Source organism: Malus sylvestris, chromosome 6 (genome assembly GCF_916048215.2).
Source record: "Malus sylvestris chromosome 6, drMalSylv7.2, whole genome shotgun sequence".
Taxonomy (NCBI): Eukaryota; Viridiplantae; Streptophyta; class Magnoliopsida; order Rosales; family Rosaceae; genus Malus; species Malus sylvestris.
Window position 1 is genome coordinate 1,086,010 of NC_062265.1, and position 11,804 is coordinate 1,097,813.

The window sequence follows — 11,804 nt, forward strand, 5'->3', positions numbered from 1 at the left end:
CTACTAGCCAACTACATCTCTTTGCATCTGCATATTATTCCAACTTTTTATGTTTTCTCTAACTTTGCATCTCTTTGTTAATGTTTCTATTTGTATTTGATCATTAATAAAATCAGTTTATAATTAGGAAAAAGAAAAAAAAAACTTTCGTCTCTATGGACATTTTACAAGTTTAAAAAATTTCATTTCTATTTTAATTTTCTTCAACAAAGCAAGTAAACCCGCTCTTTAACAACCCAAAAATCCTGTTTTCATTTTCGAGGGTTTGCTAATTAGTACAATTCATGTGCTGGTAAGTTTGGGTCTATGATCATCCGTCTCCGATTTTAACTTTTCAAATTTCAGGCATCAAGATACGTTTCAAACGTGGATGAACAAGAAATTAGGTCCTACGCAAGTTTTTTCTTGTGGATGAAACATGGTGGAATGAGCTTGGAAAAATGAATAGAAAATAACTTTTGCTTCAACTTCACCTTAACTTGCAATGCACGTTTCGCAACAAAACTTTAAATAAACCATAAATGTGAAAGAAGCAAATGTGTGGGTTTTCTTCTCTGATAAACGTCAAGTGATGATAAGGATCAAGCAAGGGGATGTAGCTCAGATGGTAGAGCGCTCGCTTAGCATGCGAGAGGTATGGGGATCGATACCCCACTTCTCCATCTTTTGTTTTGTATTTTTGACACCCAATGGCAATGCCTTATTTAGTAAACTTTGGGTGGCGGTGACCTCAAACTCAAAGTCCTTTTTTCAACAACATTCTCCTCCTCCTTCTCCTTGGTCGTCTCAGACTCGTTAACGCACTCTTCCCAAGCTACGAAACTCTCCCTGCACCCACCACCTTTCATGAAAATATTTACAAAACGTGATACTTGGACACTCAATTAAAGTGAACGCAAATGACTACCCATTTTGTTAGCAAAATTACCTAACCTACTCCGGACCCAAGTTTGACATTGTCAGATAACCAAAGATACTTCCCACATCGGTTTTAATAAAAACTGAAAAAGTATGGCTGTATTAAAAACATTTTCAAGTGCTAATCAGTAAAACAATTTTGTCGTGTTTCCTCAGGATGCTAAATTTTACGCACCCATCTTAACCTCTCACACACACACTTTCTATTTTTAATCCATCGATTAAATAAATTAAACAAAAACAACAGATAGATTATACATAGTTGTGCAAGAGGCGAAAATGTGTGTTTATCATTCCCGTTCACGGTCCCAAAAAATAAAATGTCAAATTTTCAACAACAGTGCTTATACAGAAGCTTATGCTCAATGTCAAATTTTCCCATAACATAATGGGATCCAACAATCAGGATACTCCTCCATATCTAAGTCACAATTCAACAAACCCATACCAAATCACCAATGCACATCCACATTGGATTAAATTGCTAAACCAATAAATTTTTAACATAAAAATGATTAATCTGTACAAAATCTTTTCCCTACCACTGTAAACTGGTAATGATTCCTTGCGGCAATCAGAGAGCGACCTTCATAATAATTTTTAATTAGAACGAAAGGGAGATAAAAACAAAAGGGAAAATAATCCTTATGTGTTAATGTAATTCATTAATCCCTACTACTTTTTGTCTATATACGTGCCCCCGGCACCCTCACGGTAGTCAAAGCTGCAAAGCTAAATCCGGCTGCTGTTGCAGACCGATTTGAGGTGAGCCGGGTGCACCCAGTTTGACGTTCAAGTCAGAGGGGAATGAATAAGAAACCTGTTTATTGCGTAAGGATGAACCGTGCCAGGATGCTTCCCCACCAAGCAGATGGCTAGATCTCGATCCACTTGAAATTTCTGGCAATTTGGCTTCCTCTGAAGCAATATGCTTGATAGGCATTTGATGGATGATGGCGTTGCTCTCGGAGGCCATGCTGAGTATTTGAGAAGGCACTGATTTGTCAGTTGAAGATGACATCCCTGGTAATATGGCAAGTATATTAACATTCTCATTCGTGGTAAAACATATACAATACGTAAATAAACCTACTACTCGAACTATAGTTTACCAGAGTGATTTGTGAAATTCTGCTGAACTGGGAAAGGAGGCACAGCTCTTATCCCACACGCACCGTTGTCAACTGACGCCGCTTCATTGTGGGAACTCAATTGTCTCCTACTTTCTACGTTAACACCACTTTGTAGCGAAAATCTATTTGGAACAACAGAGTTTGAGCATAATGTACTTTGAGGTAGAAGTCTGTCTGAATGGTCATCAGATGCAGGGTTGCTTTGAACCCTCTGTTCCCTCTCACAGATTGAAAACTGTGGCAACCTTGATGTCTCATTTTCTCCAATCCATCCCGGACCAAACTTGATTCCACTAGGCAAAGCACTTCCAATTTTCTTTGAAGCAACCTTCCAAGCAATGGGTCCAAGATTTGCAGCAAATCGAGCTAGACTCCTTGCATATCCATGCTCAAATTGAAGACCTACCTGGTTTATATATTGAGGAAAAACAATAAAACAAACACTAAGAAATCATGTTAAACAAGAATCATATTTTTATACAAGTCCGACAAATAAACGTATAGTAGATCTACTGTCATTTTATAGATTTTTGAAGACTCCTATAATCTCCATATTGAAGATCCACTTCTCTATTTTCTAATAGCAACCCCCTTACCCATCATCTTGCACATCACTGAACAATTCCAGTCTCCCATTCAGAAAAGAATACATGAAAGTTCTCATTATACATACCGCCACTAGTTGCTTCCATTCTCCTTCACAACCAGAAAAGATAGATGGTTCATCACCCGAAGCCAGAGCTTGTGTATAAGTGTCACGTCTATTCTCATCTACAGTAAAATGTTTCTTTCCATACTTCAGATCACTCCTCAATACCGAAGCTGCAACCCAAAAAAAAAAAAAAAATAGGAAAGGCTCAACGTTTGTTCAATAAACTAGAGAATCAAAATAAAATCAAGCAATTCGTCCAAAAAAAAAAAAAAAAAACCGAACTGAATAAGGGGTACAAATCAGTGAAGCAGGCGCACTAGAAATTACAAACCTGGAAACTCATTCTCCCAACCAGGCAACCAACTAGCACCAGTTTCACCACTAAGATACCCATGGGGGGCCATTATTAAGGCATCAGAAGACCTGAACTTATGGGGAGCAGGCCGTCTTAGATTATATGTGCCGGATAAGTTAGAATTTTCTCCTCCAGAAGCAAGAGTAGTTTCAGATACAATTTGAGGACCTACACGATCAACAGGAGATCCTTCAATTGACTTTTTCATGCTCTTGCCAGGTGGCCTGCCTCTCCTTGCAATTTTTGGTTTCGGATCACCATCTTCGTTCACTTGCCTCAAATTTTCGAAGTCCTTTTTTGCGAGCTCTTGTATAGATCGTGCCTAATGAAATTGTCTTTGTTAATCATCAAACATGATCAGATTGCCTAAATAGGAAGAAGTGTAAGTTGGACGGGCCAAACCTGTCGAAAGTAAATAGTGTCTGGTGCATTATACTCCATTGCATTTGAACATATCAAGAACACATCTTTCTGCAGAAGTTAAACATTAAAACTTAAAAACCTGTCACAACAACTAATTTAACAAGAAAATCAAACCAGAAGTAGAGCACGGTCATAAGCATTGAGATACCATCGCAGTTTAGTGCACCAAGAATAGAGTTCTCATAAGATTGAATCCATGGTGAATCACACCATTCCTCTATTTCTAACATTCCCGTGATACATCAAGACGCCAAAGAAATAAATGGTTCATAAAATAGACCAAAGTTAATAACTTGAATACTGAATGGAATGACAAAATGCACTATGTTCTCAGTCCTGGATTCATTTGTCTTCTTTAACTAGCAAAAGAATCAACTTGAATTAGCATGCCTTATATTACAATAATTGACATCTCCGTAATTTCCAAAAGACAATAATCCCTGATGTCCTTATCAATCATACAAAAACCATATCTAGGAAACACCCATCCCTAAACACTTCATTTATTCCTACAGCTGGTGGGGGGAGAGTGAGCAGGCAAAGGAGATGAGAAAGAGAAGCGGATGCAAGTAGATGGTGACATTGATGCAACTGTGGTGGGTGAGTCCGTGTGTGTCAAAACTGAAAACTAGCAAGAAAAAGATTGTAATACAAACCTCAAACTGTTCCAAACTGGAGTAAGCTCCCTGATCTAGTTTTGTCCGCACAGTTCCAAAATCCATTGGGTTTTGAATGATTTCGTGATAATCAGGAAGCTGAACAGACCAACATGTTTACATCAAACCACGAAATTATTACTCGTAAAACAAGCTAAGATTAGCATCACAACAAGCTATTTCAACATAAGTAAAACATACCTCCTCTGGATCAACAGGCTCGGAGAACACCCCGCGAGTGTCCTTTCTGCAAGAAAGTTGAGACCAACGAGTGAACATCCATGGTCATTTCAAAGAGTCAATAAACAGACAAAACAACTCTGGAACCTAAGACACTTACTTTTGAAGCCTATCAAGGATGAACACCAACAACTTTTTGTCTGGCAAAGGTGTCGTGGGACCGGACTCAACCTGCGACCCTGTCCACAGGTAAAAGTTGACAGTCATTAGAAGTTAACACCCGGGAGAGAGCTTTTGAGCAAGAATTGGGATTGACTAACAGTGTCATACCATGTAATATACTACTACTGTCTGTCGCTTTCAAAATCTCTTCTTGGCTCTGCAATGCAATAAAACCATTAACAACAATGTCGCTGCTAAAATTACCATTAACACAAACAAATCATATTTAATTTATAACTTAATTTTCTGCAATCATTGGAAAAGTAAATGAACAAATAAATCAAGAAAAGACAAAGTGAAGCTTTTCAGACAAAATGGTGTGCGTCTTTCTATAGTACAATTTAACCAGATGAAGAATTTAAATTAGGAAATAAAGAAAAACTACCCAGATTCCAAATATATAAATAAAAATTAAATACTGTCCAAGTCAAACACATCCCCCCACTACTCCATTCCAGCTCCCCAAAAACAGCTTCTGTTTGTCGCGCGAAAATCCCTAAAAGATTCTAATTCCGAAATAAAGCAAAAATACATAAATTTCATTACTTTTTCAAAATTAAGCAAAATATATATATATATATATATATATTTCGTTACTTTTTTCGAAATTAAACAAAAATAGAGAGAATAAGTGCAAAAAGGACATGGGTTTGTGTTTAATTTTGAGAAAAGCAAAAGGGTTTTAGGATTTGTAGTGTGATGATCACCATATGATTAGATCCATGATGGATGGTGCTGATCTTGAGAGCGGCCCCCGGATCCTCACCACCCGCGTTCGAATCGCAGCCGAAGGGGCCCGAATTAAAGGGCGACAATGTCGGAGCCGAATTGGGATTAAAAGCGAGGAGGGGCTTATGCTTCTTCTTTGCCCGCTCATCGTCGGCGTCGGCATCGGAGAGGGAATTGGACGGCGGGGATGAACCGAGAGGAGTAGGGTTCCGGCGAGTGGATGGACGGCGAGGGTTTGGGGATTGGTCGTGCTGCTGTTGTTGGAGGAGGGCGCGTTTCTGGAGATCCAAGAGAGAAGGACGACCTTTCTTCTTTTTGGTTGGTGGATTATCCATCGTCGTCATCGGCCGGCGTTTCTGTTTTCTGATGCCTCCGCCTCGCCCCCTTCACCTACTCTCTCTTTCTATTCTATCCTCCCTCTTTCTATTACTCTCTCTTTCTCTCTCTAAATTCCAAATAATATGCTTTTCCTTTATTATTTTAAATAATTTTTATTTATTAATTTTTTTTTACCTTTATTCCTTTTGAAAAAACTATTTATCGGTTGTTTTTGGGGAAATGTTATCCAGACTTTCCACAAATGTATCGTTATATCTTAATCACATTAATAATAAATAAAAAAATTGTCAATCAAAAGAAGAAATAAATTTTATTTAAACTCATATAACTTTTTTTTAAACCCAACTTAAATTTTAAATATTAATTGTCTTTTTCATTATTGCATAATTATCATCAAGTACAATATAAAATTAATAATAAAGCTTAAATTTATCAATAAACTCATATCCTATAATTAAACCTTACCATCACTCCTTATTTATCCTACGTTCATTTCGGCTAAAATCCTATAAGTTCTTATAGAGAAAAAACAAGTTTTTTTTATCGATAGATGGTGATAAAGTTTTAATCAATTCTCTAATTAAGTTATGACTCGACTTATGAAATTTTTTTGTTTCACATCAATTAGATTGCAGACAAAACAATTTGGTTTATGCCCAAAATAACAGCTACTGTGCTTGAATATGCTCACAAAAACTTTAACCCTCAGAAGATTCAATTATATTCAAAACTCAAGGCTTTGATTAGAAAAATACAAGTATAAATTACAAAAAACTGTAATTTGTGAAGATGAATGTTAGTTTTAAACAACTATTTTTTCTCCAATGTTAACAACAACAGCCTTACTAGTCACTAGTATATATACAAAGAGTATCGTTGTTTAAAACTCAAGGCTTTGTTAGATATATTGACACTTGCCACGAAAACAATTGAAGAATTTGGATATGGATTGGAATTGGGACCAGTTAGTTGAAGAGATCACGGTGGGAAGAGGGACAAAGGAACCATAATTTTTTTTTACTTTCGAGTCTCTTTGAAAACAAAAATATTCAATTTGAGAATTTATTTTTTAATGGGTGTAAAGATGACTTTACATTTTGAATTGGATATGGGTGTAGAGAATAAGTTGAATGTAAAAAGAAGTTAAATGAGTTCAAATAAAATTTCTCAAAACAAAATTATGAACAGTAAAATAAATTTACTCAAACTAAACTTTTACACTTTTTTCACAACCTCACTCAAGATGACCATAACATTCTATAATTTTGAAAAAAAAATATATATATATATAAAATACTTCTCTCTCGAATTCATATTTTTTTTCTCCCTTTTTCCTTTTCATTTTTAAAATTAAAAAAAAAATTTATTTTCACAAACAAAACGTGAGGCATATGCTAGTTAATAATAAAGAAAAAAAAATACGGAGTCCACAAATTGGGGTGGGCTCACTTTTACCGCAAGACGGCCCAAAATGACTGTCCGTCTAGCCCTTGGAATAAATTGGGATGCGAGTGAAACAAGAGAAATCATTCTCTAGGGTTTCCGCTGTCAGATGAGTTGGGTCGCTCTCTCATCTCATCTATCCAAATCCAATCTCTCGGTCTTGCTTTCTTTCTTGCCATCCGCAGGCAGGTATGTTGTGCTTATGTGCGGGCTGCTTTACTACTACTTCATGTTTCTTGCCGACTACTTTTGCTTAATTGACGAGTCTTTCTTTCATTGATCCAGCACCGCAGGTTAAGGGAGAATTTCTCAAGTATAATGACGTTGAACAAGGACTGGCTGTTGTATTTGAACATGAGCAAAAATCTTTACGTTCTTGATGTTAGTAAATGGTTGGATTGGTACTTTGATGAGGACGTTAAGAAGTCGCATACTAGGCCTGAGTTTAAACTTGCCTACAGTCGTAAATTTGTTGGTCGGTTTGATGAATTTCGTTACATGATTGCGAATTCAGAGCCGTACGTGGTTGGGGGTCGGTCTTTACCCAATTATTTAGTTAAAGTTGAAGAAAGGGCCAACCTTGCTGTTGATGTACCCTTGATTGTGAGAGTGCGTCCTCCTAAACTCCCCCACTTGTCTGCTCCCAAGCTTGATCCTTGTGTCGTCACTATAGACGGTAAAATCTACGTCCTTTCCACACGCATCTTTGATGGGTGCATCAAGGACAAAAAACCTCCACTCCTTTTTGAGGCCTTATATCCAGGATCTCATGATTGGAAAGTCCTCCCAAATCCCCCATTCATCATTGGTCGTACGCTCAACTCCTCTTGTCCTTTTATCAGTCACTGCGGCGCTTGGGGCCAGAAGCTCATTGTTAAGGATCCCGTTACGGGCAAAAACTACATCTTCAACACCGATGAAGAGAAATGGGAAGAAGCATTGGACATCCCGGACGCTACCGTCCCTTGTTCAGCACAGTTCAAGCAGTTTCTAGTTTCTGTCGAAGATGGGCACGTGTATGCGTACCGATTTGATGAGGCCAATGGAACCCCCCGACGTGTTGCAGAGCTGGTTCAGCTTGAGAAGATCATTTTCCGTTACCCAAGCACTTACCCTCCCTCTATTACCAATTTTGGTGATGACGGTCTTATGTCCATAGTGTGTTCTGGCATTTTTAAGGAGCGGCGGCATCACAAGCTCTCCTGGGCACGTGTAGTGGTGTTCCAACTGTGCATCGAAGGTCTTCCTCCCAATCAATCCATCTGTGTTGATATCAAAGCAAAAGGAACATTCTATATCGATTCGGAACCAAGTCCAAGCTTCATCCAGAACCATTGCCGAGCCTACTCCAATGATGGTCCAGACATCTTACAGCTACTTACCACGTAAGTAATTATTTTTTTGTCCCTTGAACCTACGAATTCAATCATTCAGAAAATAGGATTAGTTGTGAGACCTACTCAACATCGAATTTGAACGATTCGAATTGTCTATTTAGTAAGTCTTAATTCATAGATCATCCTTGCAAAAATTCAATTCAATCCGAAACTATTTATCTATTTAATTATTACTATGAAATCTCTAAGAAACATGTTTCTTAGAGAACAAAGTGTTTGTTAATTTTTTTGAACTCAATTAGATGCCTCAAATATTTTCAATTTGGCTAACATTTTGCAAGGATGATCTATGAGATGCAACTTGAAAAATAGACACTACGAATTCTCAAGTTCGATGTAATGTGGGCCCCATACCTAATCTCCATTTTCATTAAAAAAAATATAGGGATCCCTTCCCTTAGAGTCTTCCTGTATATATTATAGTTTGTAAAACAATCAAGCAAGCATCCCAAGGTATCAAATATTTGACTATTGTTATTATTTTTATAATTCACAGTATAATAAACTAATGGAAACTAAGAAACATAAAATGAGCGTGAATTTTATAAAATCCCCGCCCAAAATTACATGTTATCTGGTAAAAAAAAACGTGAAATGGTAAGTTCAGCTTAGCTGTGACTGAGAGGTTAGTTCTGTGAAGTTTAGCCTCGCTCTAATTTTCTTTTGATCCCCGTATAACTTTGATGCAATCATGATTGCATTGTTTATTTTCTTTCCCTTTTGGCTTTCATTTGTCTCGTGGTTTCTATTTTAAATTAACGGTGGTGAAACCTGAATTCTTTCATTCTACAGACGTGATGATTGGAACAAGTATGAAGATTGGGGTGATGTAAGTTGCAGGAAGAAAGATATTCTTCCACCGTGGGATAGGTTTGTTCTCTATTAATTATACATGCTACCACACTAGGCTGTAGTACATTACATATAATCTTAATTCCTTATTTAGTTGTTTGCTTGTTGTGTCTTTTTAAACAAGATTTCCGCTCTTTGGGGAAGGAACAGAAGGAACAGAAGGAACAGAAGCAACATATGGTCGTCGCAAGAAGAAGAGGCGGCCACTTCTGAGAATGATGAAACTACAACCTATGTACAAGAAGATCCGTGTGAGTATAAATTATTATCTATTGTTGGAACTAACAACAGTTGGTTGGCTGGTTTTTGTTAGTTTAATTATGTGGTTGAGAATCGAACAAAATTAATTGTATGATGCAGGTGAAACGGATCTTTATCTCCGATGAAGATGACGTCTCGTGGCCCTAAGCAAGCGATGGGAGAGCTGCAGCTTGGCGAATATAAGGCAACCTGAGCCTGGCCGAGTTGGGCTGCAGTTGGTGGGTGCGAGTTGACAGTCTTCTCAATCAAAAGTTTCCTAATCTGCTTCTCAAAATTTGAGATTTGATTAATACCAACACACATTCATGGTGTTGTTTTTTATAAAAAAATTTACTATATTAATCGCTTAGGGCATAGAGTCTAGTTGATGAATTGTGTACCCCAAAACCCGACACCTACACCTCAAACCCTAAGCTCCTCCCGAGAGCATTTTAGAATCATAAACTTACAATGATCAACACAAACCATGACAGACCTTTTAAAATCCTTAATATTCTGGATTTACGACCGTCTGAATTTCAATAAGTGACCCTTTAATTTTCAGGATCCAAAATACAACAAACTTTCATCTTCTCTTGTAAGTGAAATGTCTTAGGTTCAATTCTCACAAAATATGAATTTGAACCACATTATTATTAACTCATTGTAATGCTAAGCTCACCCCTTCTCTCCCTTAGTGTAGATAATATCGTTTGTTCAAAATAAATAAATAAATACAGCTAACACAAATTCGAACCCTACACCCCCCCAATCTCTGCTTCTCGACTCTCGGAAAGAAATATACCATTCAATAATCTATTTCCAAGCGAGCAAATAGGAAAGTACTTCCAGCCTCTGCTTCATGACTTAGCACTCAGAAGTGCATCCGAAAATGACCAAATATTTTAGCACTCAGAACACGAATCAGAGAGCTTGGCATCTGCTAAGTGAACCCGTTCTAGCCACCAGTGAATTGCTCGGCATCTGCTCAGGACACGAACCAGTGAATTGCTTGGTTAGCTTCACGTTTTACCGACCGCCTCTGAATCCAACAATACAGAATTGTAAAGTGCAAGAGTGAGATCCCAGTTCTATCATGGTTTGAGATCCCAGTTCTACCATCAGACCTCTATAGATTGAAGTCGTAATGTTTGTTTTGTATCAGATACGTACGCATAGAGTACTGCATTCCTGAAGCAAATAATACGTGGTATTTCGTCACCTACGGCTGCCTGGATCAGACTCGAATTGGTAAAAGGTTAAGGGACATTGGATTAATGGCAAAGAATTTGACATCCTTTATGAGGGCAAGAAAGTCAGTGTCAAACGAAACTGAAGTATTGTGAAGTGGATCGTAAGACCGAATGTAAGATGATCGAGTACAAACTTGATCCTGCTGATGTAGGTAAGCCAAGGAAGGCAGATTTTCTGGTCCATTTGTAAGCTATACAAGGATGATGAGAGTTGTCTGGATGTGCAGAAATTAGTGCAAAGTGTTTCAACAGTGGTGCAAGTGATGTTCTATGTTTTATGCTGTTCTTCTAAGATTTGAACTTGTGGAACTCTCATGTTGGAGGTATATTGAGTTTCCGTATTTTGGAAAAATACTACGATAGAGAGACTATCTTTTAATTCATATTTTAGATCACGTATAACCGTTTATAACGGTTGGATAACTATGTGTTTTTTTCATTATTGATTCTACATGTCTCTTTTTTCTACAATTGAGATAAATTAGGCCCTACACATTTCCCCTTTCACAATAATTGTTGCTAAAGTTACTTTGCCTCATCCTATAGGGGCAAAGTTTTGATAGGTAAATCGAATGCAGCGTAGGTTGCCTACAAATTGTACCTAGTAGCTCGGAGAGGCTCTATATATAAAAACCCTAATTAGCAAGACAATTCAAGTGCAAATTATAATTGTAAGTGAGAGATCTTAAGTTGAAATCTGGTCAAAGATGAATTCGAACCAATTTATGGCCAATCATTGTGAAGTTTTAGTCTACTCCGTAATCTCTTAGTGTTGATTATATCGTATTATTAGAACGTACAAACTACAAAGTTGCTTTCCTTAATATATGTGAAAAGGCTTGCGTTCATTCAATATAATCAAAATTGTGGCACCTAGAGGAGGAGAAAAACTTGTATTGAACGAGTTCACAAAGTGTGAAATTCTGATTTAATAATGTATGAGAACGTTTAAGAAGACTCTCTCAAAATAAGATTTTTTATAAACTCTTTATCATCTCACAATTTAACATCA

The 11,804-nt window shown here is 37.3% G+C and overlaps 2 protein-coding genes and 1 non-coding gene across 5 annotated transcripts; 2 read left to right on the top strand and 1 right to left on the bottom strand.

Moving 5' to 3' along the window:
* Positions 1–445: 445 nt before the first annotated feature.
* On the bottom strand, positions 446–5,716 carry LOC126627351 (uncharacterized). Of its 3 annotated transcripts, none has more exons than XM_050296820.1 (11): positions 5,247–5,716; positions 4,648–4,696; positions 4,478–4,556; positions 4,339–4,384; positions 4,138–4,236; positions 3,461–3,529; positions 3,035–3,380; positions 2,725–2,873; positions 2,031–2,457; positions 1,739–1,941; positions 446–841 (listed from the first exon to the last, which is right to left on the bottom strand). In XM_050296820.1, the coding sequence occupies exons 1-11, from the start codon at positions 5,610–5,612 to the stop codon at positions 815–817; spliced, it is 1,860 nt and encodes a 619-aa protein (XP_050152777.1). In that variant the 5' UTR covers positions 5,613–5,716; the 3' UTR covers positions 446–814. The 3 variants fall into 3 exon arrangements, with proteins under 3 accessions (XP_050152777.1, XP_050152778.1, XP_050152776.1); XM_050296821.1 differs by lacking the exon at positions 446–841 and adding an exon at positions 1,181–1,504; XM_050296819.1 differs by lacking the exon at positions 446–841 and having other exon boundaries at positions 1,181–1,941.
* TRNAA-AGC (transfer RNA alanine (anticodon AGC)) lies at positions 590–662 on the top strand. Its single transcript has one exon. It is a non-coding gene; the product is annotated as a tRNA-Ala (tRNA).
* A 1,434-nt stretch (positions 5,717–7,150) lies between the features above and the next one.
* LOC126627353 (uncharacterized) lies at positions 7,151–9,931 on the top strand. The gene is made up of 5 exons (XM_050296823.1): positions 7,151–7,239; positions 7,336–8,435; positions 9,240–9,317; positions 9,424–9,550; positions 9,660–9,931. Exons 2-5 carry the CDS (start codon positions 7,369–7,371, stop codon positions 9,705–9,707), a joined length of 1,320 nt encoding a protein of 439 aa, XP_050152780.1. The 5' UTR covers positions 7,151–7,239; positions 7,336–7,368; the 3' UTR covers positions 9,708–9,931.
* Positions 9,932–11,804: the final 1,873 nt, after the last annotated feature.